General features: G+C 42.2%; 1 protein-coding gene across 3 annotated transcripts; it reads right to left on the bottom strand.

Moving 5' to 3' along the window:
• Positions 1-583: 583 nt before the first annotated feature.
• Positions 584-25,277, bottom strand: asap2b (ArfGAP with SH3 domain, ankyrin repeat and PH domain 2b). Of its 3 annotated transcripts, XM_084029918.1 has the most exons (29): positions 24,884-25,277; positions 21,312-21,384; positions 19,535-19,680; positions 19,385-19,459; positions 17,485-17,534; positions 16,757-16,886; positions 16,405-16,490; positions 16,005-16,080; positions 15,541-15,627; positions 15,339-15,442; positions 14,964-15,033; positions 14,662-14,760; positions 13,302-13,389; positions 12,497-12,545; positions 12,235-12,401; positions 10,185-10,318; positions 9,383-9,477; positions 8,429-8,618; positions 8,247-8,332; positions 7,607-7,722; positions 7,461-7,528; positions 7,075-7,182; positions 6,749-7,001; positions 4,329-4,427; positions 3,790-4,090; positions 3,003-3,064; positions 2,832-2,899; positions 2,308-2,427; positions 584-2,228 (listed from the first exon to the last, which is right to left on the bottom strand). In XM_084029918.1, exons 1-29 carry the CDS (start codon positions 25,007-25,009, stop codon positions 2,154-2,156), a joined length of 3,201 nt encoding a protein of 1,066 aa, XP_083886044.1. In that variant the 5' UTR covers positions 25,010-25,277; the 3' UTR covers positions 584-2,153. The 3 variants fall into 3 exon arrangements, with proteins under 3 accessions (XP_083886044.1, XP_083886045.1, XP_083886046.1); XM_084029919.1 differs by lacking the exon at positions 14,662-14,760 and having other exon boundaries at positions 24,884-25,275; XM_084029920.1 differs by lacking the exon at positions 14,662-14,760 and having other exon boundaries at positions 2,832-2,896; positions 24,884-25,274.
• Between the last annotated feature and the right edge of the window lie 1,936 nt (positions 25,278-27,213).

Genomic DNA, 27,213 nt, shown 5'->3' with positions numbered 1-27,213 from the left:
TCTGAAGACACCATCTTGGACTTGGATAATGAAAACAGTTATAATATATATAATAATTTACAGGCCTGAAGGTAAAAATGGAAGAATGAAGGTAGAGGGGACTTTTAAAATAAAAGAAGAGACAGGAGGCGTTGTTAGTAGTTCATGAAGTCAACTGATACAAATTCCAGTTAAAACGTTCAATAAACTGGATCAGTTCACTCCAGTACAGTCCAGTACGGTCCACTATAGTCCAGTACAGTCCTATACGGTCCAGACCAATAGTCTACAACAGCACACTATTGTTCAATTCAGTCCAATACAGTCCACTGTATTTCAGTACGGTCTAATATGGTCCACTACAGTCCAGCACAGTTCAGCACGGTCCAGTTCACTCCACTACAGTCCAAAATGATCCAGTGCAGTCCTGTACAGTTGACTACAGCCCTTTATAGTCCAGGACCTTCAGGTACAGTCCACTACAGTCCAGTAAAGAAATAATATTATGAAAAAATGGGAATAGAAAAGAAGGAAAGAGAGAAGAAAAGCAGAGAATGAGCATCTTCGTCTATAAGACTCATTAAAAAGCACATGACACATTCACTGGGCAGTAAAGGAGTAATGTTTTTAATAACACTGTGCTTTATTAGAAAATGATAGTATAATAAAATCTAATTGGACATTCATAATTAACCCTCCTTTCATACACAGAGTTTCATTCAGCCAACATGTTCAAACAATCATCGTTTCCACCAGACAGATCAGAGGATTTCTGAGCTGCAGAAATATATTTATATATATATATATATATTTATATTGATACCAGCAGACTCTTTCTAACAATATCACAACTTATATATGGCTTATTGTGTGTGGACAACTACACATGTGCTGCTTGTCTCTTCTGGTTTCAGTCACGTTTGTCAAATTGTCCCGTACGGACCCGGGGGTCAGGACCCGGGGTCAGGACAGGTGACCAGGACCCACGTTCAGGATTTAGGTTTTTCACTGTGCAGGGTTGTCTGATCTACTACGGTGGAGGTCTGATCGCCGAGTGCTCATTGCCTTTGTTATTTGGGTTGGCTGTGTTTAGGTTTGAGGAGTGCTGATTGGCTAGAGTCAGGCTTTCGCTGCAGAGAGCTGCAGGAATTACATGAAACCCACACATGAATCAGCCTTTTTGCACTTCCTGTTTCCACTTCTTGAAGTCATTGTCTGAGACAGGGCTGTCCCATCACGACTCCTTCAACGCAGCCCAGATAAACGGTCGGAGGATCCAACTGATGGATCCTTCAGCCCGACTCATTCCAAGAGTCATTGTGCTTCGTTGACGATTGGATTTCAATCACCATGATGTCTACGAGTGGATCAGCATCTCTCTCAGAACTCACTAACATAATGTCAAAGAAAATGAATAAAGTATGATCTCTGGCTCAATTAAAACCAGATTACCGTAACAGTTACTTCTTCTATGCTCGTTCTTGTCCACTGCAGCTGGTTGCTGGGCAACGGGAGCAGCGAAGGGTGGGGACAGCTGGTGACGTAAACAGGAAGTCCTCAGAGGACACATGTGGAGAAGGGACACAGTGTGTTTTTGGCTAAGATGAACTAAGGTCTGTGATTTGAATGTTCTACGATATAAAATGTGACAATTTGGTAGCGAGAACACAGCGGCAGCGCGTCGGTCCAACACTGATGCTGGTGATCAGGTCTGGTTCATAGTTGGTTCCAGGTCGTCCAAACGTTTCATCATGAAGCTGGTGTTGTGCCCGGTAGAAGACTTTCCCTGGATGTCCGGGGCCGGACCAGGAAACCAGAGCACACGGTGTAAAACCATGCATCATGTTGGTGCAGCTCCATATTCAAGCTCTATTATGTTTCCATGTTTTTTATGCTGGTTCAATTTAAACACATGACACAACACAGTATTTACGATGAAGTCCTGCGAGTTTGAAAACAACTGGAGGAGTTTGTAAAGCTGGAGTCACACGTGAGTCCTGAAGGGTCGTACAGTTATGACATCAGAGCGGACATCGTTTGAACGAAGCTGGAACAAAAATAAAAAAAAAGCAGCTTCAGTTGGTTTTGTGTTGCGGTTGTGGTTCAGGTGTGAGCTTTGAGTGTTGTGTTTCCAGGTGAGCAGTGTGGAGGTGTGAAGAGTCTCGTACTCGACGTCACTCTGTGATGAAGTGAACGAAGGTGACAGGAAACGCTCCTCGCCTGGTCGGATCTCCTTCAACGTGACCGACCTGAGACAGACACACACAGGTGAGATGACGCAGTGATGATGCGTTTCCTGTTTTGGGGGCGGTTGCAGCTGTCACTCACCCACCACTCGCCGTCCTCCTCCCCCTCCACCACGATCACCTCCCCCTCCGTGAACGTCAGCTCGTCTGGGTTATCAGCCGAACAGTTGTAGATGGCCTTCACTCTCTGAGGCTTCTGCTTCTACACACAGTTACACATTCATCAGCATCCATTCATGGTTCAGGGGCAATATGCTAAACTAAATACACTGCATTAACAGCAGAATTTAACATCTTTCACATCAATTATAATTATTGAGTCATTTTGTAAATATTTGTATTCGGTATTTTGAAGTCAGAAAACTGTTTTGAGGACAAAATTGATGTTAATTGAACTGTTTTGTGGGAAGAAATGTTCATCTTCATGCGGAAGGAAAAAAAAAGAGTTATTGTGTCATAATTTCAGTCGAGATTTTGAATGCAAATTAAACTAAATGTTTCCGAGCTATCAGGTCTTTTATTTCGGTGATCTACAACGTTAAGTCCAATGGTCGACGAGCTGTTAGTGTTGACCTCTGACCTCTGTGCTGCTGTTGAAGGACTTACTGTGAAGGTGTTTCTGGGTTTGGGTGTTGGAGGACCGGAGCTTTGTGGGGATTTGGAGTGTGACCCTGCTGAGAGAATCAACAATAACACATAGATTACATTTTGGATCTTACGAGTAGAGACCACATCATGAGAACCTCAGTACAGGACTTTGTGTGAGTGTGTTCGGACCTCGTTTGTCCACGGATGCGGTCCTGAGTGGAGGTCTTTGTGGAGGTGGACGTTTCACTGATCTGAATCAGAAAAAATAAAACACACTGAGAATAGTTTCAGTTATAACGTTCAGTAAAACGGCTGTGAGTTCATGAAGATCCATTACACGTTTAGACCAGTTCTAACTGGTAACACATGTACAAACTAGTATTCACCAGTACAGCACAGACCAACAAAGTAGTAAGACTAGTAGGAAACCAGTAGTACTGATCAGTTCAGACCAGTACACACCAGTCCTGAGCAGCAAAGACCAGAAGCAATCAGTTTTAACCAATACTTGCAAGTATAGATCAGTAGAGACCACTACAGTCCAGACCTAGTATACATACAGTATAGTCCATTATAGTCCAGTATAAATGGTCCTGTTTAGTTTGGACTGCACTTTAGGCCTGTAGGGTCCAGTGCAGTCCAAACCAATAGTCACGACAACCCACTACAGTCCAGTGCGGCCTCTAGAGTCCAGCATAGTGCACTACAGCTCAGTATAGTCCGGTACAATCCAACACAGTCCAGACCATTAGTCTACTACAGCCTACTGCGGTCCACTACAGACCACTACAGCCCACTGCAATCAACTCCAGTACGCCACCATAGTCCCATACGGTCTAGAAAAATAGTCCACTACAGGCTGCTACAGTCCAGTACAGTCCAGCACAATTGTCTAGTTTAGCTCACTACTGTCCAGACCAATATTCTAGTTCAGTCCACTACAGACTACTAGAGTCCAGTTCAGTCCAGTACATACTCAGTGGGTGATTTTGGGGACTTGGGTCCTGGTGGTCCTGGTGGTCCTGGTGGTCCTGGTGGTCCCGGTGGTCTGCTGGTGTGGTGGAGGGGGACTGGTGGTGGGAGGGGCGGAGCTTTGTAGTGGGGTGGTGCTGGGATGTGGTGTGCTGGTGGGACTGGAGGTACTGGGGGCACCGAGGAGAGTCCTGCTCCTGGTGGGGGAGGCAGAGGGGGGAGGGGGGTGTTCTTGGCTGACAGGTTCTTGGTCTCCAACATGCTGGTCCTCTTGTTGACCGGGGGAGGTGGAGCTACTGGGAGCACTGGAGGAGGAGACATAACCTTAATGTCAAAGATCAGAATGAAAGTCATAAAAGCTGCTCATGTTATTGTTTTGTCTGTATATGGAGATATTTGGTGGTAATTTAATTTGTTTAACGATTTCATTTCAAATCATCAACTAATCAATTAATCAGTAAATCAATCATTGCAGCTCAAGATGAATCTGAGGAGTTACAAGGTGACAGTTGATGCTTTTATTTAGTGACACACGACACTCACCATACATAGAGGAGTTCCTCTCAGGGGTTTGAGGATTGGGAGGGTCGGAGGACGACCGCTGTCTTCCTATGGTCTCCACGACAACGGGTTTACTGTTTCCTGAACCAGCAGTGAGACAAAACCTCATATATCTGAACCTCATGTGTTTGCACACACACACACACACACACACACACACACACACACACACACACACACACACACACACACACACACACACACACACACACACACACACACGCACACACACACACACACACACACACACACACACACACACACACACATATATTCTGAAACACACACACACATATATTCTGAAACACACACACACACACATTCTGAAACTTCAGGTTTCATTGATAAAACCTTTGTAGTCCTTGACAGCCTTTTTAAATTCGACCTCAGCAGCTCTGCAGCGAGGCTTTCCTCAAAACCTCAACGTAGACAACATATTAAACCAGTTAGTATAGTACTAGTTTACCTCTGTTGACTACCTGCCTGTCCTGAGTTTAACCTTCTGAACCCCAAAACCCACGGGCTGGTTTGAAAAGCATTTATTGGTGACGTAATCCCAGTGAAACAGGAGGCGGGGCGTTACGTTGGGAGGAACTTGATTTAATGGTTGCAAAGGTTAGCTCACAACAGTTCTGATTGATTGATGGATGGATGTCATGATATTATTGGTTGGTACTAGTTGATGCAAGCATGTGTTATATTTAGTTTTACAGGAAGAAAAAAAGAATGGATTTTTGATATTTGAATAATTACATTTCTTTTTGTAATTTTTCGGCTTATAATGTTAAATAGGTGAACAGAGATGTGAGGGTTAAAGGCATTTTCATTCTACGCGCCTTAGTAAAAAAATGTTTTGCATCAACGAAGTCCTGTAAAAACAGAAAATCTGGCATTCCTCAGAGAAAGACTGAGACCAGCAGTCACACGGACTGAACTGCAGGCTACAGAGAACAGAGAGGTTGTGAGAATATAAATAGTGGAATATTTATAGATGGAGCAAGGTTTTTTCCAATATTGCTATCACATGTGGCCACTTGCAACAATGTTGAATATATTGATTTGATTCAATTTACACTTAATTCATTCAATGTGTTTTTTTTCTCTTTTTTAAAAATAATTAATGGAATTGTATTGATTTGTTTCAAAATGTTAAATTATACCAATACCAATACCAATACCTTGAATTCAATAGAGACCACAGCAATACGTTTTCTTAATGAAATGAAACCCTCATCGTCTAATTAGTAGACCAATTATGTTTCTAGAAATAACTACAGCACATTTCTCTACTATATGTAAGAGTTTATTAAGGAAACATGTAACATGAAATGACAGTTATATGTAATGTAAACAGTCTGTCATTGTGAATGACTAGAGGTATTAGTTCATTGTTAAGCAATCAGAAGAAATTAATTATTAACACTCATTCTAATAGCTACCACCCCACCAAACCCTGTTCTCAAATTTAACACTATTTCTCTAAGACAGTTTCTTTAAATATGTATCAGTTGATTTTCCAAATATGTATTATCAGTCCCTTTTCCAAATCCACATTAACTTCTTCACAATAAGATCCACAGCACTTATTTAAAAAGAAAAGACGTCGCTTTTAAAGCTGGTTGAGGTATATTTTCTGAATAGTGTAGAAAAGGCTATTTTTTAAATGGAGTCTGGTAGAGTGCTCACTCCACATGAAATGCCCATTACAGCATGTCGGAGAGAACCCTGAGGATCTGTTTGAACTGAATACTCTCTGGTTTGTAAACGGTATCGACGATGTTCCCTTCCCTCACCTGTGTGTGTGTGTGTGTGTGTGTGTGTGGAGAGCATATTAATGATTGTGTGACATTTTATCGTTAGTGTATGAATATGGAGGAAACCCCGTCCATATTGATCACATGTTGAACAATTTCTGAGGTTTCTTACAGGTAAATGTTTGTCTTGTTTTCTCTTTTTTCTAAGGCAACGGAGCAACTACAATAAAGTTTGCCTCAAAGTGTTTTATACAGGCTAGGTCCACATAGTTCAGTGGGTGCCTCTCCGAACCCTAGCCTTAGTTATAACTACCGTAAATCAGTTATAACTAAATCAGTTATAACTAAATCAGTTATAAAGTTTGCGTCTGCTCTAAGTGTAGCTGTGATTTTGCTGTTTACAAAGAGGTGCAGGACTTTTACATTATTGCAGTGAAAAACGAGGCCACAGTGAGTAAAAACAGTCTAAGGAGCTGTTGACCTCTGACCTCTGGGAGGAGCCTCAAATCTTCAGGGAATGCTGAAAACTGAAGCGGTTTCATCTGGATATTTCTGCTTTTACATGGTTTATTTACTCTTTAGCTCCACCGCTCTTCTTCTTGTGAAGCCCTTTGTGAAACAGTGTTTTTTTGCGTTTTGATGTCTGACCTCTGTTGGGTCCTCTGGGTGGCAGCGGGGGCGTCGGTCCCGATGGCGGCAGGTTGAGGTCCAGCATGGTGCCGTAGGTCTCGTTGCTGATCATCATGCTGGGCACCTGAGGCCTCTGCTTGTCCCGCGCCAGGCAGGCGGCGTCCCGGGCCAGCGCCGCCATGTTGGGCTGCATGGGGCCGCTGCCCGGCACAAAGCAGCTGCCCGGCACGAAGCAGCTGACCGGACGCTCCTCACGCCGGTTTGGGATCGGCTGCAGGAAACACACGGTTACACATCGTCCCCACTCGCACGTCGACAAGTTGTTTAACGTGAAACCAGCTGACCTTGTCCTCCATCTCGTCCTCGCTCTCATCCATGTCGTCGTTCTGGAGACGCCACTCGTACTCAACATGAACGTGGACGTTGAACTTTCCCGTCTGAGCCTGAGTCAACTGAAACACATGAATGCAACATTTCATCTTGTGCTCTTGTGACGCTTGGGAATCCAAAAAATCAGCAGACTAGGCATTTTCATGTATGGAACTGTACGAAACGAAACAGAGCATTCAACAGATCCATGTCAGGCTGGGTCAGCGGGATGTTTCCGTGGAACATCGTTGTCATGGAGAAGTGGGTAATCCGCCTCATATTTCACATGCTGGATAAGATTCCAGGCCTGACGCTACCTTGCGATGCAGTATCCAATGGTTAAAATTCTAACATATTTCACCTGTTCCTCACACCGAGCGTGTCGGAGACGCTTGGCGATGTCCAGCGGCGTCTCTCCTGCTTCGTTTGCTGCGGAGACAAATTCACGATGAAGTCATCAGAAAGGAGACGGAGTGAAGGAGTTACTCTACGTGTTTGTGTTCTTACTGATGGACACGGAAGCTTTGCCTCTCAGCAGCAGTTTGAGACACTCGCTGTTGTCCGTCAAACAGCAGTAATGCAGCGCTGTGCTTCCTCTGGCCGTCTGCGTGTCCAGGTTGCCACTGAAACGCACACCTTGGTGTTACTATGCATGAAGACAACCGTAGTCAGGAAGCACATCTGCAACATCTGCAGCGTTCACTCTGAGGGATCGCTGCGATCAGTACACCATCAGGGAATTCACCTCACAAATGATTAAATGATGGAAGGGTTAGAGCTGCATGATGAAAACAACACGCAAATATGACTAAAAATAGACGCAAAAGAATCAAAAAGGGAAGCAAGATTTACAAACGACCCGAAAACATGAAAGATTATCACGAAGAGACGATACGTTTGGGTGTCCATTCCCTCATAATCCTCCCACGTCCACTGAGTATGATCAGCAACACTTTTTATAATTAAAATGTATAAAACCATCATTCATCCTTTGGTGTCTCTCCTGTCTCAGATTTCATACAATAAAATTGGAACAAAACATCTGAAGAGGTGGACTTGTCTGATGTAATACTGGGAACAAATAATTCATCAATCAAGGAAACGCACGGATCGCTGATGACAACATGTGCAGCTCCACTGATGTTACCTGTTCTGGGCGAGGAAGTCAACGATGTGGAGGGAGTTTCTGTCCACCATGCGGACCGCCAGGTGGAGCGCCGTCTCTCCAGGTTCCTGAGGAACAAACACACGTTAATCCCCTCGCGTTCTAGCGTCAGAGGAACAAACGTTTGACATCATGAATTCAAGGAGTTGGTGCTGAAGTCGTACATGTTCGTTGGGCTGCGGGATGACCCCTTTGAGGTCCACCCCCTCAGCGTAGACCTGCATCAGAGACTGGATGTCTCTGGTCCTGACCGCCTCGTACAGAACCTGCAGTCTGGATGCAGAGTCGTCACAAAGCCGCAGAGCGAAGCGCTTCTCCGTGTACTTGGCTGTGATGTAGTCCTTCCTCATCTGCCTGCAGAACAAGCAGAGACCAGAGTCAGAGTCACCGTCCAGTCTCACCACGTCTAGTCTACGTGACATCTAGTCTAAGTCTAGTCTATGTGACATCTAGTCTAAGTCTAGTCTACGTCTAGTCTATGTCTAGTCAACCTGACATCTAGTCTAAGTCTAGTCTACGTCTATGTCTAGTCCACATCTAGTCTAAATATACGTCTAGTCTACGTGATATCTAGTCTAAGTCTAGTCTATGTGACATCTAGTCTAAGTCTAGTCTACGTCTAGTCTATGTCTAGTCAACCTGACATCTAGTCTAAGTCTAGTCTACGTCTATGTATAGTCCACGCCTAGTCTAAATCTACGTCTAGTCTACGTGACATCTAGTCTAAGTCTAGTCTATGTGACATCTAGTCCAAGTCTAGTCTACGTCTAGTCTATGTCTAGTCAACCTGACATCTAGTCTAAGTCTAGTCTACGTCTATGTCTAGTCGACGTCTAGTCTAAATCTACGTCTAGTCTCCGTGACATCTAGTCTAAGTCTAATCTACGTCTAGTCTACGTCTAGTCTGTGGCTAGGTCTAGTCTACGTCTAAGCCTAGTCTATGACTAGTCTAGGTCTATTCTACGTCTAGACTACATCAACGTCTAGAATACGTCTTATCTACATCTAGTCTAGTCTAGTCTACGCCTAGTCCAGGCCTAGTTTACGTCTACCTCTAGGTCTAGTCTACATCTACATCTACTTTTACGTCTAGACTACGTCATTTCTGTGTGGCTCACATGTCGCTGCTGGGATCAGGTTTGGTGACGTCCTGCGCCGACAGATCAGCCTCCATGATCTCGTTGAAGCTGGCGTTTCCCACGTTTTTCGCCAACTAAAACACAACATGTCAGGTCAGGTGGGTTTGTCACTTCATGCTCCTTCCTGAACTAAACCCTCCCATCTGGTTTTTGGCTCGCTGGGATGACAGTACACCAGGGGATTTACAAATGGTAGGATATTAATACGATCACAAGTACAGACGGCGTGATCTCTATGACGCTGGTCTCTACGATAAAACAGGCAACTGAGCTCAGAAAGATGGCGACCATCTACTGTTGGTTTAAAGATCCTGTAGTTTATAGTCGGGATGTCAGTTATGCTTCCTTTTTCCATATGAGGCACTCTTCTTTTACTCCGGCTCACTGAGCTTCATGTCTTTTAGTTTATTAACTATTAACTGCCAGTCTGCAAACACCATCTGCTCCTTTCAGCCCAATGATGTGCCGTTAATGTCATATTCCATCATACATATGAGCGACATGTCAGGAAGGCATGAAAACAGCCCGAGCTTCACCTGCTTGTTCCATAAACTGCTCTGAATGTACGTACGATTGAACAACAGAGCAGACCTGCAACACCGCCACTAAAAATCTTTAAATACTGGACGCCAGAAAACAACAGTGACAGTACACGTGTTAGAAAGTAAATATGTCCCCATTTTACATTCATAATTCAGTATTGATACTGTTGGGAACACATTCATGAGATCTTCAAATAAAACGACTCCACCCTGTCTTGACGACAGTGAAGTGGACTCACAAGCAGCTCGGAGGTTCCCAGCACGTCGAGGTCCAGGCTCTGGATCCTGGAGTAGTGGACCCCCATCTCCCTGTGGATCCCTGAGCACTCGATACAGATCAGCACCCCGAGGTTGGTGGACAGCCAGGTGGGACCTGATGGGACCAGATGACGGAGGTTTGTAAAGACTCTCATTCAGACACAGAAGTTGAGCAGAAACTACTAGACCAACAACAGTGTCTACTGTGTCCTCTTCCTACAGAAACTCTCCGGACTGAAGAATGGAAACTTTACTTCTTACCTCTGGTCTTCATGGTCTCTAGTGAGGAATGAGTAACTCAGGTCTAAACCAGTTCTGGTCTAAAAGAGCTCTGGTCTTCACAAGTAGGAGTGGTAGTACTAGTAGTAGCTCTCATAGTTGTAGTAGTAGTACCAGTAGTAGTCATATATACAGAGCGCTCCACAGTAGCAGAAGTATTAACAGCACAGTAGTACTACCATTAGTAGTACTACCAGTAGTAGTAGTACATACCAAGCTCTCCACAGTTACAGTAGTATTAACAGCAGTAGTACTACTAGTGGTACTACCAGTACTAGTACATACCAGGCGCTCCACAGTCACAGGAGTAGTACTACTAGTAGTACCACCAGTACTAGTACATACCAGGCACTCCACAGTTACAGCAGTAGTAATTCTAGTAGTACTACCAGTACTAGTACATACCAGGTGCTCCACAGTTACAGCAGTAGTAATTCTAGTAGTACTACCAGTACTAGTACATACCAGGCACTCCACAGTTACAGCAGTAGTAATTCTAGTAGTACTACCAGTACTAGTACATACCAGGTGCTCCACAGTTACAGCAGTAGTAATTCTAGTAGTACTACCAGTACTAGTACATACAGGGGCTCCACAGTTACAGCAGTAGTAATTCTAGAAGTACTACCAGTACTAGTACATACAGGGGCTCCACAGTTACAGCAGTATTAAACAGCAGTAGTAATACTAGTAGTACTAGCAGTACTAGTACATACCAGGCGCTCCACAGTCGCAGCAGTATTAACAGCAGTAGTACTACTAGTGGTACTACCAGTACTAGTACATACCAGGCGCTCCACAGTCACAGGAGTAGTACTACTAGTAGTACCACCAGTACTAGTACATACCAGGCACTCCACAGTTACAGCAGTAGTAATTCTAGTAGTACTACCAGTACTAGTACATACCAGGTGCTCCACAGTTACAGCAGTAGTAATTCTAGTAGTACTACCAGTACTAGTACATACCAGGCACTCCACAGTTACAGCAGTAGTAATTCTAGTAGTACTACCAGTACTAGTACATACCAGGTGCTCCACAGTTACAGCAGTAGTAATTCTAGTAGTACTACCAGTACTAGTACATACAGGGGCTCCACAGTTACAGCAGTAGTAATTCTAGAAGTACTACCAGTACTAGTACATACAGGGGCTCCACAGTTACAGCAGTATTAAACAGCAGTAGTAATACTAGTAGTACTAGCAGTACTAGTACATACCAGGTGCTCCACAGTTACAGCAGTAGTAATTCTAGTAGTACTACCAGTACTAGTACATACAGGGGCTCCACAGTTACAGCAGTATTAAACAGCAGTAGTAATACTAGTAGTACTAGCAGTACTAGTACATACCAGGCGCTCCACAGTCACAGCAGCAGTAATACTAGTAGTACTACCAGTACTAGTACATACGGGGGCTCCACAGTTACAGCAGTATTAAACAGCAGTAGTAATACTAGTAGTACTAGTACATACCAGGCGCTCCACAGTCGCAGCAGCAGTAATACTAGTAGTACTACCAGTACTAGTACATACGGGGGCTCCACAGTTACAGCAGTATTAAACAGCAGTAGTAATACTTGTAGTACTAGCAGTACTAGTACATACCAGGCGCTCCACAGTCGCAGCAGTATTAAACAGCAGTAGTAATACTAGTAGTACTAGCAGTATTAGTACATACCAGGCGCTCCACAGTCACAGCAGTATTAAACAGCAGTAGTAATACTAGTAGTACTAGCAGTACTAGTACATACCAGGCGCTCCACAGTCGCAGCAGCTGTCGTTGCCACTCATCCTCTTCACCTCTCCCACGATGGCTCTCGTCAGCTCCTGGACGATGTTGTTCTCGCCTTCGTCCTGGTCGCCTTTAAACGCCTGGTTCAGAGCCTCCTCTTTGCTGTTCTGCAGCACCGACACCCAGCTGCACAAACATCAACACATCAGGTCAGAGGTCAAACGTCAGGTGTTCTCTCAGGGGCCAAAGGTCGTGAGCTGTTGGTCATTTGCACAACTTACACCTGACACTCGGCTTCGTCCTCAGCTTGGAAGTGATACGTCCTGTCGTCTGAAAAAGAGAATCAGGCAGGAGGATGAAATCCTGTAACTGGATGTCCTACCAAACACAACGCTGATATTTCACCTCCAGCGAGAAATTTGAGTGACGTGAAAGCTTATCAGCTTTGACATTCTCCTGCTGTCACTGTCCAGACAACAAGGTCTCTGTGTATTTATGTCTAGATGACCTTATATGGAGTGTTGATGGAGCAGCTACAATGTTAGCATAGCCTAGCACCCATCAACCAGACTCCATTCAGAAACCAAGCATTTTAAAAGTAGTTAGCTTGTTGTCTTGCAAACAGACCTAACAAAGACTTTTTATTGATCACCATCATTATGGAGTTATTTCAGCATCCTTTTAACTGGTTATTAAATCACAACTAAATAGTTTATTCTGGTTCATCAGCTGTAGTAAACCAGCAGACGTGTGTCTTGCTAGATCCAGTGAATCCAGCTTGGTGAAAACCACAACACCTCTGGATGATGTCATGAACCCAGACAGGATGGTGTTTGGTTTCCTGGTCGATCTGGGACTTCAACATGTACAAAGCAGCACTCGTGGTGATTTCCAACATGATGGAGGAAACCTGGTGCCCCTCCTTTCTGGCACGCCTAGCGTGCGTGACGCGAATAAAGACAAATTATGTCGTGAATAAAGACAAATAATCTGAAACTTGTGCGAGTAACGCAAGGCAAAAATGTGCTTTGCGTTTGGTGTGAACACAGCTTTAGTGTGATAGGTGAGCATGCGTCGGCAGCTTACGTGAGAACAGGTCGAAGCTCTTCTTCTCGTCTGGATTCCTCTTCACCTGGCAGGTGAGCAGGTTGAGTTTGGCGGGAGGTCTGTTAGCCTGAGAGACAAGTTGTGAGACATAATCAAAGTGTTCAACGTCAAACAAATAAGTGAAGACATTATGAAAAACAACTTGTCCTTTGGGTGAATTGGCACTAAATCTGCTGCTTGTATCCATGGTGACCAAATGACTAACCTATCTGACTTTGGTGATCCTCTGACTTTTCATGTAGCACCATCATCAGTTCACCATGTTACTGTGTCCAATATGTGGGTTCATAACCAAACACCTGCAGAACCAAAGGCGCCAGCTAATGTTAGCATGCTAACAAGCTAAGCTACGATGGTGACCATGTAAGTGTGATGTTAGCATGATAACATTAGCATTAACTCAGAAGCAGCACATTGTGGAGGTGGAGCCTCGGGGACCTGCTAGCATGACGGTATTACACACCAATTTATTACACAATGTCACTGTCCATCACAATTTATCTGTCAATCATGGAGAAACTAATTATGATTGGCTAGTTCAAGAGTGCATCCTCCAGGGACCATGAATGGGATCTGGAGTTTCATGCAAAAAGATAGCAGATGTATTGTGTTGCGATGGGGTTTTATGTCCCTGTTTAGCTGTTTTGTGTCTTTTTCTGGCCATTCTGTGTCTCTTGTCATTATTTGTGTCTCTCTTGTGTCTTTGTGATCCTTTTGGGTCTCCGTGTAGTTGTTTTGTGTCTTTTGTGGTTAATGAATGCCTCTTTATAGTTGTATTGCATCTCTGTCGTATTTGTATGTCTCTTTCTAGCTGGTTTGTGTCTTTTTGTGGTAAATTTGTGTAATTTTGTAGTTTTTTGTGTTTCTTTGTAGTCTTTTTGTAGTTGGTCATGTTGTGTCTCTGTAGTTGTTTTGAGTCTCTTTGTATTGTTTTGTGTATCTGGGTTAGTCCTCTGATCCAAAGAGATTAAGAGACTAACCTTCCTGTGTATATTGTGAAGAAGAGCTTGAAAGTTAATTTGAGGTTGTTCAAGGCTGCATTAGAGTGAAACACTTAGAACAGGAAGCTCTTTAAATGCTATTTATAATCTTTAAGTGTTTCTCTTTCACTTGTCAGTCAGGTTGAACCATCGTACAGCACTTGGTTCTCCATGTACTAAATAACATCTGTGTTTGTACTGTTTATAATGTTAACATGATGTAAGTAATAGAAGTGGAACAAATCAAAAACATCCATAGCTTTGTATTTGTGACAGCTGAAGCAGAATGAAATCAGCTCAGTGAGAGAAATAATTATTAATAATTAGTGACCCCTCTTTCTCCTCCTTCCTGTTCCCACCCTTCTCTCTGTCATCCTTTTCCTTATGCTCTTCCTTCTCCTCCTGCTTCTCTTCCTCTTGCGCTGTCCTGATTGGCCGTTTGACTCTTCATGTAAAAACTTAAAAATAAAAGAAGGAAGGAAGAAAATAATAAAAATAATAAGAAACTAAATAAAAAAGTAGAATCAAATTTTCATCCAGTCAAAAATAAAAAAATAAAACCCCAAAGGAAGATGTTTTTATAGGCTGATGGACATGCAGGAAGATGGGTGGAGCTTCTCATGCAGGAGGACCAATAGACGGAGAGGACGTGGCGTCTTACCGTGCCGTGGCAAATGGTCAGGAAACCGTTCTTCACCGAGCACTTCCTCTTCTGCCACACCTTCCTCAATCTGAGGAAGACACATATTATTCATACATATGCATCTTTTGGTACTAATCTTACATATATATACAGTATATGTATATATACATATATATATATATATATATATATATATATACAGTATATATATATATATTATATAATAATTTCCTTTCCTTCTTTTTTATTTTTTCCGTCTTTTTCCTATTAAACATTATACATAAAAATGTCTTCAACCATTTGTTTTCTATCAGTTGATTAATTAATTTATTAATGGATGAATAATTTCATTCAATAAAAGTGAAACTCTCCTGGGAGACTGAGTGCACTCACCCCTCACTCCTCTTGCAGAGGACTCCGGAGCGCTCGGTTCCGTGAGCCTTGTTGCCCTGTAGCTGATGGAGGCTGTAACCGGCGTTCTGTTTGGCCTGAGCGTCCTGCGGAGAGACACAACCAACTGTAACCTCCATGTTTGTAGTCCAAAGTCCTGCCAACAAGGAGTTCCATCGACGGAGTACATTAAAAAGTCTCTGACCTCTTTGGGCTCCGACTGAAGAGATGCCTTCAGGACATCTCGGAGCTGAGTCAGCTGTTTTCTCTCTCCATCCTGAGTCTGCTTGATCTGAAGACCACAGAAGAAGAAATTAACACAAATCAGGTGCATGATAGTGATGGCCACCATGGTCCACAATACTCTTACTTCAGCAGGACTTTTACTTGTACTGGAGTGTTTTCAGTGTGGTAGTAGTACTTTTACTTGTACTGGAGTATTTTCACAGTGTGGTAGTAGTACTTTTACTTGCTGTGGAGTGTTTTCAACTAACTAGCTACTCAAAGCGCTTTACACTACATTCAGTCACTTTTACCCGTTCACACACATTCATACACCGATTGCGCAGCATTGGGGGGATTGGGTTCAGTATCTTGCCCAAGGACACTTCGGCATGCAGACTGGAGGATGAACTGTCCCTTTAAGTGCGAGTGTTTGTGCGTCCTCACCGTCGTCAGTTCTGTCCCCAGCTTCTCCACAGCCGGTTTCAGACTCTCCACGGCCTTCAGGCCGTCCTGAAAGAAACTGGATGCACACAACCACAAAACCATGAAGTGGAAAACTTTCACCAAAACTAAATTAACACATTAAAAAACAATATTCAAAATAGCAAATACACATCATCACCAAATCTACTGGTTCGTGTTCATGGATCCTGTCACACGGCACGACTTTCAAACTAATGTATTTAAGTTGGAAGTATTATTCGTTCCTGCACCACATTTTTTCTGTTATTCAGAACAAAACCCTTTTAGTTTGTTTTAGGCAACAAAAGCTCTTAATTAGGTATTTCCTTGAGGTTTCTGTCGATGAGAACACGTTTTTAAGTTCCTCTGCAGAGTGACGTACTTGCACTGAGCGTGGAAATACTTGATGAGGTTCTGGAGGAAGTCGACGCCTTTCTTCACCTTGATCTCGTTCACTTTGAGGAGATACTGCAGACAAAATAGACAAAGAATTTAACCATTTGATTTAACTCACAAAACGTTATCAATATAATTATGGTGGCACTCTATATTGGAGCCCTCAGATAGCTGACTTGGTAGAGCCCGTGTACTACTGGAGTCTGACCTGTGGCCCTTTGCTGTGCATCATTCCCTCTCTAACCTCCTTCCACTCTGTTACTCTCCGTTAATAAAGGCAAAAGGCCCAAAAAGTAATCCTTAAAAACAGAAATCCATATTCATTTTAGTGACTTCACCTCACACATCTGCAGCTGGAAGAGGCGTCTCTCCTTCTCCATCTCCTCTGCGATCTCTCCTCCGCTGAACTCTGTGCGAATCATCCCGTGCTGCTTGGCGTGCTCCCTCTTCTCCTTCTCAGTCTTCGCTCTGGAGAGGTCAAAGGTCGAAACAAAGAGAGCCGCATGGTCATAAAGACCGCAAAGAGTTCATCAGAGTTTAACAATAAGGAAGAACTGTATTTCAGTGATCTGCTGACACGACGATGCCCGTTGGCCTGCAAGCATGTTATTGTTGTTTCCTCTATATTCATGGGCCAATGATGAAATATCACACAATCATTATGAAGGTAACCCTTCGGTGCTGAACGACACGCTAACAACAGATTCATTGTTTTTATCTGAGCGACCAGAGAATATTCAGTTAAACCAGATCCTCATTCTTCTCCGAGATGTTTACAGGAAGTGATGTCATGAAGTCCCGGTGCATTGCATGTGGATTGAGCACTGCACCAGACTCCATTTAAAAAACAGCCTTTTATATGGAAAATTGCTGTAATTTCATGTTTACAGGACAACATATTTTACGTATAGAAGAGAAATGTGCTGTAGTCATTTATAGAAACATAGCTGGTTATTATTAGACGATGAGGTTTTCTTTCACACAGAGTATCAGATAAAGTATCTTTGTGCAATTTTTTTTTAAAGACACTTTCAGCAGCAGATGAGGTTCAGGTATATTTTCTTACAGTTTGGTGTCATAGTCCTTCCAGGATTTGTCGAACGGCTTCTTCAGGTCCTGAAGGAGGAAATTATATCACATCATTAGACCGACCTATCACAGCACAGCATTCCTTCATAACACACAGAGAAAGGACTTTGACCTGTGAGTCACTCAGGGAATATGTCAAAACGATAAGAGTGAGTTTCTTCACGATAAAAACCCCTAACCCTCTGAAGCAGATTCATTATATGATCTAGTTAGAATGAGAACATCATGAAGTCAGTCATTAAAAAAGGTAAACAGACTGACTTCTATGTTTTTATATTAATAGATGTAATTATTGAATTTATCACGTTGAAATTTTTTTTTAAAGTTTCAGTTTCTCATTTGTGGCGATTTGCTGTTTTTCTGTGATAATAAATAAATAAAAATAATATTTTATAATAATAAAATAATATTTGTAAAGGTTTCCAGGTTGTCCATCTGTTCTGTTCATTCTCATTAACACAATATCATGCATGAACTGATTAGAAAGGGAGTCAAAGGTCACGATGACATCACAATGGCCATGACTCAAGAATTTCTATGGTAATTATGACAATATCACACACACAGACACACACACACACAGACACACACACACACACACACACACACACACACACACACAGACACAGACACAGACACACACACACACACACACACACACACACACACACACACAGACACAGACACACACAGACACACACAGACACACACACACACACACACACACACACACACACACACACACACACACACACACACACACACACACACACACACACACACACACACACACACACACACACACACACACACACACACACACACACACACACACACACGTCTAAAAAGACAAAACTGAATTGATGACATGGTGGAGCGATACAACTGTCTGAGAGGCCGATGATCTAGAAATGTGTCACCCGCAAAACCCTTGTTCTACTACAGGACCAGTGGTTTTACTATTTTTCTAGAGGTGTTTAGGCGTACATAAAAAGTTGAAATATTCTCATATGTTCTCAGTCCTGACCGTTTGCTGCTTGTCTTCATCTTCTGTGACAATAATCTGAATATCTTTGAGTTTCAGGCTGCTGGTGGAGCATCTGAAGACGTCAGCTCTGGGAAACCACGTTACTACCCGGGCAATGTTGGACTAAACAGCTGATGAGCCTGTAGCGCGTTGCCTCAGCAACCAGGTGATCAACTGTGGACTCAAGCAGACGTGGAGCTGCTAATATCAAACTTCATTATGCATGGCTTCAACATGGCTTCCACATCTGGCACGTAAACATACTGTAAACACTTAGCTCCTCCAGTCTACGTGTCGAAGTGTCCTTGGGCAAGATACTGAACCCCAAACGGCCGCCGAAGGCTGAACCCTCGGTGTGTGAAGGTGTTTATGAATGCATGAATGGAGATATCACATTCATGAGAATGAACCAAACTGACGGACAACATGAAACATAATAACCTATAAAAAGACGTTCAAATAGAGAAAACACAAGTTAAGAGAGAAAAAAGTCCAACAGAACGTGACAGAAAACACAGAATACTTCCAGTAGTACTAGTACATAATACAAACACATAACTGAAAAAGAGTGTTCAAGTTGAAAAGGAAACGATTCGATTATGTGAATATGAATAGTTTCAGATGAATTTTTCTTCTTCACGATGAAGCTTCACTTTATGAAAAACATCCTGAATAGAATATTTTACCGGTTTAATCTACGTGAGTTGAGTTGTAGAACTTAAATCGGACAAAGGTCACCCTCTGTGTTGATGAGAAGGTTTCCTCTCTTCATTTCATGACATTTGAAAACGATCAGCAGATGCATCAGTAATAAAAATGAGACGTGTTGATGATTTTAACTGAGACAAACCCCTTTGACTCCCTTCAGGTCTCCCTTCAGCAGACTGTCCAGAGGGAAGGTGATGATGTTGTTCATGTTCTGTAACTGCAAACAGGAAGTCACGTTAGAGCTCGGAGGGAAAGTGCGGCGGCGGACCGATTCACGAGGCGAGTCCCTCACCAGGTTTTTGAAGAGAGCCGTCAGCTCTTTGGTGAAGACGGCGAACTTGAGGAAGGCGGAGCCGACCTCGGTGTCCTCCCTGCTGACACAGTTGTCTCCGAACTTCTCCATGGACTGGAAGTACTGCTCCTCGTTGTCCACATGGGCTGGAGCACAGCATCAGCAGAGGAGAGGATTATTAATAATAATAATAAAATGAAGGGAGCATTCCCATTCTTAGCTTAGAAACTGTGGAATATTACTATTATGATTATTACTATCATTCATGTTATTATTAGTAGTAGTATAATTAGTAATATTATTAATAAGTATAACATGAAGGGAAGCAGAGCATTTCCTTTCTCAACTTTGGAATATTATCATTATTATAATGATTAATTATAGTAGTAGTAGTAGTAGTAGTAGTAGTAGGTTACCCAGTTCAAAGACTTTAGCTGTTTAGTTGCCATCCTTTGAATGTATAAGTGTAATAAATACCTCTTTAATTACTTACTAGTAATAATAGTAATAATATACATTTTTTAGTGAGTTGTGTCCTGTTTCAGTTTATATGGATAGTCTGTAGAGCACCATCAGCATATTATTTATATTATAGTTTTTACTGTTTAATTGTAACCTAGTATTACATCACAATTGATTGAATACATCAATATTTAGATGATTTATTATATGTACGAAGAGAAAGACAAACAACCAATTGTATTAAATTAAAATGATTACTGTTCATCCTTTTTCTGTCCATTGGTCCAAAAATGTATTATAATGTCAAAATAAGGTCTTGGGGGAAATAATTAAAGTAAATGAATAATTGTCTTTTTGTTCTATGTATATTACCATGTGCAGTTAGACACAAGTATATACGGTTCAGAGTAGATGAATAAACATGGAAATACATAGACAAAGTATTCAGACTTGATGCTCAACTTCACGTTCACGTTTTGCTTTTTTCTGTCGACGGCATTGAAATCAGTTTTACTTTGTTTGGAACAAAGTTTGAATTAAAACCAACCGGATGATTTCGACAGTTCAGAATCAAACTTGTTGTTTTCCAGATCAATGAAACATGAGAGTATTGTGGTCTAATTCTGTGAAGTTGTCGAGGCGGGTGTCTCTCCCTCGGCATGCTGGGACAGGACGGTGGTATGACAGAAATGTGTGGAGGTGAGACTCCACCTGTCTGATCACAAACCAGCTGACTTCTGAAGTTCTGCCAGTCGTTTGAGATCTTCTGTGTTCTTGTGAAAATATATACTACAACATTACTATATTACTGAATATATAATACTACATTACTATATTACTAAATACATAATACTACATTACTATTATACTAAATCTATATTACAACATTACTATATTACTGAATATATAATACTACATTACTATATTACTAAATACATAATACTACATTACTATTATACTGAATCTATATTACTATATTACTAAATATATAATACTACATTACTATTATACTGAATCTATATTACTAAATATATAATACTACCTTACTATTTTACTGAATATATACCTACAATGTGGCTATAAAACGCTGTCAAACTGAAATCATTTTCACTCCTATAGTCATATTTATTCTTTTTCTTATTTATATTTGGAATAAACATGTTTTGATTTTGGGGACTACAACTCCCAGCAGGAAGTCTGATGTTGTCATTGTGATGAATGTAACAACGATGACTATGAGGTGAATAATAATGTTTCATAACTGGATCGTTAGTGTCTGAGCAGACAGGAAGTGATGACAGAGCGAGTCTCTCACCCAGACCAGACGTGTGGATGGCCTTCACTGACTTCTTGATCTTGTGCAGGACTGATCGGTCCACGTCCAGAGCCTAAACGGGGGACAACACAGTCAGGGACCAGAAGAGACCAGAGCCTTTGCTGATGATTCCAGCTGTGAATCCATCTCTGGGAACAGTTTGAACCAAAGTCCAGGAGCTTTAAAACAACATTTAAACACGGATACCAGAGATTTTACACATATTCAAATGAAACATTCCTGCTGATCATTTGCAAATCCTCCATCACGACCATGCATCGACCCATGTCCTTCTATCCAGACCACAGACTGCATGTAAGAAGTGGACGTAGTCATCGTGGCGTTACTCTGCGGTTTTAAAGCCTTGAGTTTGAGATTTTGCCCGTCACCATCTTGGATTATTTGTGAAGGAAGTGACCATATTTGGACTGTGGAGGAGCGACGGGTGGATCTGATGAACACAAGCAGCAGAGCTGAACCCTTACTGGATCTGGATCCATGTGGATTCTGGTGTGAAGCTGTTAACAAAGTTAGCTTCATAATTCAAGCTCAACAGCTAAGTGTTAAAGTCATCTTAGTAGCTAACTGTATTGGTAGTGTGGTAGTGACCTGTCAATCAGCAGGTAGCCCCGCCCCTAAACCGTCCCCTGCTTTCTGGTCTGTTGGACTCTAAATGGACCATAATGTACTAAATGAACATCATGCTGGATTGAAGAAGACTTGAAACTAGAGATTGAGACCATAAACTCATGTTTACAATGTTTACTGAGATAATACGAGGAGTAGGACCATTTTCTCATAGACTTCTATATAATCAGACTTTTTTGTGCAACCAGATGAGTCGCCCACTGATGGCCAGCAAAGCACATACAGACCACATATTTGCAGAAATAAACTATTTTCTTCCTTCATTCAATCATTTAAAATCGACTGCTGCAGACAAAAATTGGACAATTCATTGATTTAAATAAAAAGTGAAAAAACAAAAAACTGATGATGATTCATAAAATGGTGGGAGGGACGTAAACCTGAAGACATTAAGAAATCAGAGGCCTACTGTAAACAGTGGACATTCCCAAGTTAATAACATGTATAAAATAATCTAAAAAGATGTAGAAATGGTAAAGAGAGAAGCTGCCAGTCAACATCCACAAACCAGAACATGTTTGTTCAACAAGTTAAACATCAACTCAATGCTCAAATCTGAAGACTCTTTAACGTCAACAGCAGTACAATTAATCCACTCAACTATTTTATGTTGAACCTTAAACAAACTTCAAGTAAAACAATGTTTGAGCAGAGGCAGGACAAACAAATGATTTTGCTTTTCTGTGTTTAAATATCAACACTATTATTAAATAAATGTACAATAAACCTGATACCGTTTTCCATCCATTCTTTGTAAGAAAAATATTTTCTCTTATTAAATATTTTTGAATTATATTATTCCATATCGGGACTGCGTGTACTTTCTGTACAAACAAACTATATAACTCAGCAACGCTGAGTGTCTCACTGAGTCACCTGATGGATACAGGAACTCCTGTGGCTCCGCCCACTTCGCTCCTCCACTCGCTGTCAGCAGTATTTTTACTGCAGCAGCTGGGTCACAGCTCAGTGACTCAGTGAGCAAAACATGCAGAAAGTCCAGAAAGATCAGTGACTGTTTGAGTCAAAGTCAGCGAGGACAAAGACACGGGAGAAGGGTTGATATTTGTCCTGAATAAAACTTTCTAAAAGAAATCAATAAATTAATTCTTCTCAAACCAGCAGCTGGTTATTAGACCGAGAAGATGATAAACAAGAAGTCCTATTTATTTTAGCCTGTATTTATTATTACATTATCACCATTAAAAGTATGCTGAATTATCTGGGCTCACCTCGTATCAACTTTCACTGATGATGTGACACTGAAATAAAAAACATGAGGATTCTCATCAGCAGCATCTCTTTTCTCTGATTTCTCAGGGGATTTGTGGACATTTTTTAAAGTAGCGGCCAACATGATCGTTGTGTCTCTGCTGCAGCTCCGACGGCTGAGAAACTACAAGAAGCAACTTCCATCTTGATTTATGTCCTCCTTGGCGTTTGTCAGTGAGGATAACCTAAAACCTACCCTGGATCCAGAACTCTGAATCTCAGTACATCTCAGATTTATTTTCAGAAATTCAAACAAGCTCACAGCCAAGAAAATGCCAATTTCTTTTAGCAGATTTAACTTGTCTCTCCCCGTGTTTCTGACTTCAGATGTGTTGGGACACGACTGAAGCGAGGAGGAGCTTTACAAGTGAACAGAGGAGGAGAAGGAGGAAGGAGAGAGGAGGAGAAAGAACGAGTGGAAAGACAATGAAAGGAGTTGAGAGTGGATGGATCATTAGAGACACTCTAGCAGGCCTCAGACGGAGAGATGGTGTGAGTTAAGTCTTGTTGGGACTCGATCAGACATCGTTGCCCCAGGTCTGCTGGGCGGGAACGTCCCAGCATGCAACAGGGGGAGGAAGACATAACATGCTGTTCAGACCTGTGATTTCTACAAACCACAAATCTGCTCAAACCACAGGTTTCAGGTGTGACTTGATTCAGCGTAGAACAACGTATGTTGATTGGATGCCGTTGTTGCTTTAAAAGGTCCCGTAGTGTAAAAAGTAAGACTTCCATGTCTCTTTTAATTATAAAGCAGTTTAAGTTGATGTAAAATTCTGTGAAAGGTATTGGGACACTGTGCCTTTAAACTGTGCTGCCAGGACTTCCCTAAGGTTGTGATGTCACAACTAGGCCCTGGCTGCAGTGACAGTGTGTGAAGATGACTAGACTGCATAAAAGATGGAGGTCACCCATTGGTCACTACAAGTCCTGAAAGAGTTATATTCTAGTGTGAATGTTCAGGTATAAGACGTTAGTAACAGTAGAAGTAGTAGCTCAGTGTTGATGCCGCTCTTTAACCAGTGACCTTTAACCTCTCACTAACAGTTCCTCATATCAGTGCAGTTACCAAACATGCAGCATCATTGCTGATGTTACAGAACAAAGAAGCAGCTCCTTACTCTTACAAAATGTTGAGCAGCATAAAATTCATCTGTTTCACCATGAGGAAGTGTTGCTCTTTCTTCCTCTTTTCATGAAAAACTGACTTTTACTGCCTGGAAATGTGAAGGCGTTTGATGGTAGACACACAGACACACACTTTATCACAATTTACCTTCAGTTATACGAAAGATAACACATTTTACTTTCATTTATAAGAACAAATATACACTTTTCCTTCATCTATACCATCAGAAACACACTTTACCTTCAGCTTTCCACCAGGAACCCTTACACCTTTGTTTACACTGACTGAAACTTACTTTACCTTCAGTTTTCTAACAGAAAACCATCCTTTATCCGAAATATGATACACGTTACCTTCATATATATTCATATTTATTCATATGAAGTGGTAACAAAGGTTTAATGTGAATAAATAGATATCCTGGGTGTTTTTTTTACTGTGTCATAAACGTGTGTGTGTGCGTGTGTGTGTGTGTATGCGTGTGTGTGTGTGTGCGTGTGTGTGTGTGTGTGTGTCTGACCTCTTCCAGAGCTGCCACTGCGTTCCTGCAGTGGGACATCCGGGTGGTGAAGCTGGAGGTGGTCGGAGCTTTGTAGTCCTCATTAGTCTCGCTAATGAACTCCGTCACGCTGATCAGTTCCGGCATGTTGAGCTCCAAAACTCGCGAAGCGTCCTGATAAATAACAAGTAAACACCTGGACGGACCTCAGGTACTCCACCGCGTCAGAAACATCCAGCAAAGATCCTCTCCTGGGTCAGACTCTCACTCCTCCTCATAGCGGTTCCGTTCAATCAGACTTGTATCGATTGTATTGATTCCCATTGTTTGTTCCGTAGAGGTGAAGCCCGGAGAACAGCCACGACCCGCCACGTCCCTCCGTCCTGCCGCTGCTTCAACCACCTGAGGAAACTGCGCCCAGGAGGGCGGAGTCACGACGAGCTCTCACTCCGCTGCTCTTTTCAGACACCAGAACACACTACACAGTCCAGGAAGCTCCATTCTTTTCAAAATAAAACTTTTGTCAAATATTTTCTTCGGCAGCCGTGAAAACTGAAAAGTAACATTCAAAGCATATTTTTTACTGCGCTGAAATGTAAGTTTGAACTACTTCAACTCCGTGTTAGATGAGGTATCCAAATCCTTTACTGCAGTGAAAATGCTAATGCCACACTATGAAATACTCCACTATAAGTAAAGTACAGCAACAGGTACAATTACTTACAGTAAAAGTACACATTTGGCAGAAAGATGATTCATGTCAGTGTTTTACAGTGATCACATGCACTCATGTTAAGTATTTATGTACACATTTTAGGTAGGCTACTTTACTTGAGTATTTCAATGTTCTAGTACTTCACCGTCTCCTCATCTTTGAGGTAAATGTACTTTTTACTTTTCACATTACAATCTTTCACACCCTTAAAATATAATAGTAAAACACCATTGTTGGAAGAAGTATTCAGATCCTTTACTGCAGTAAATGTATTAATACACACTTTCCACAAGTAAAAGTACTTAAAATCACTTTGGAAATACTCCTCTACAAGTTAAAGTATAGAATAGGAGAAAATAACACATGTTGTTTTTCCAAAACTGCATGAAAATGGTTCTGACGGGGCACTAGCAGGAGCAGATTCAGTTATTAATAGATATACTAGAGAGAGAGAGAGAGAGAGAGAGAGAGAGTGTATGTGTGTGTGTGGGTGTGTGTGCGTGTGTGTTACAAAATGGCGGCTGTGGGTGTTGACTGTCAGCCCTGTGGTTAAATAGAGCGAGGGAGATTCTCTGTGTGAGACCGTTAGGAAGGTGTGTAGCAACAAATAGGCTCCCATTAGATCACTGCAGAACACAGTGTGAATAACTTCATATTCTCCTTATTTACTGTGTATATCATCAACACAAATATAAATACAGCCATTAAGCCATCACATAATTGTTACACTTTATCCTCGTCATCAGTCCTAACTATAATGCTTTTCATAACAAGCAGAACAGACTACAGGTGCAGGACGAGATGCTTCTTGGTGACTTTAACATGAATACATTGTAACCCTTCGTCCTGATGAACCCTGTATTTATGTTTGAATTGTAACCTGCAGGTGACCGTGGCTACCTGCTGAGACGCTGGCTCCTCACCCTGTCCTTAAACCACCAGAGCGCAGAGGGAATGCGCTTTGATGAGTGCCATGTTGGCGCGTGCTCAGTCGTGGAGGTTACCATCGGCCTCCTGAAGAGCAGATGGAGAGCGCTGGATGCCTCAGGAGGCAGACTACTACCACCCGGCAAACGTTTGCAAGACTATCAGGGTGTGTGGAGTTTTGCACAACGTGGCCCTGATGAACGGCATCCCTCCTGACCTCCCTCCCCCCCAGCATGATGACCCCCGAGCCACGCCCCCCTGCCCCACTGGAGGGGTAGGGCGCAAGAATCCGTGAGGATGTCATGCTGCGTTTGTAAGGTAAGGAAGACAACAATCAATGTTCATGTTTTAGCTCATCTGCAACGTTTTTACACTGATGGTGTCTCTCTGGAGTCGCAGGATGGCATCCAAGAGCTCCCGACTGCTTCCTGGTGTGCCAAGCATCAGATGACGAGGTTTATCTGGATTGACTCTATATGGATGTTGTTTTATGGGTCGTAAATCACCGACATCACTATCATGCTTCAACAGGAAAGAAACATCAGCAAACAATATTCGGTTGGACTCCACTAACTCAAACAAGTCTGAGCATTTCAAGAACACTTTCAAGATCCCAAGGTATGGTTTCAGCATGTCAAGGCGGGTTCTACGTCGGCCATATGGGGTGACTACAAGGTAGTCTAGATCCCTGACTTTCTGCTGAACCAAA

Source organism: Eutrigla gurnardus, assembly GCF_963514095.1.
Source record: "Eutrigla gurnardus genome assembly, chromosome: 16".
Classification (NCBI taxonomy): Eukaryota; Metazoa; Chordata; class Actinopteri; order Perciformes; family Triglidae; genus Eutrigla; species Eutrigla gurnardus.
The sequence above is the reverse complement of the archived record's forward strand: the minus strand, read 5'-3'. Positions and strand labels throughout refer to the sequence as shown.

Coding starts and splice junctions, on each gene's coding strand:
- asap2b (XM_084029918.1), bottom strand. CDS start 25,009: ATGCCGGAACTGATCAGCGTGACGGAGTTCATTAGCGAGACTAATGAG. Junction 15,443..15,540: donor TTCAGTCGGAGCCCAAAGAG/GTCAGAGACTTT, acceptor GTCTCTCCGCAG/GACGCTCAGGCCAAACAGAA. Junction 2,428..2,831: donor AACCCAGAAACACCTTCACA/GTAAGTCCTTCA, acceptor AACTGTGTGTAG/AAGCAGAAGCCTCAGAGAGT.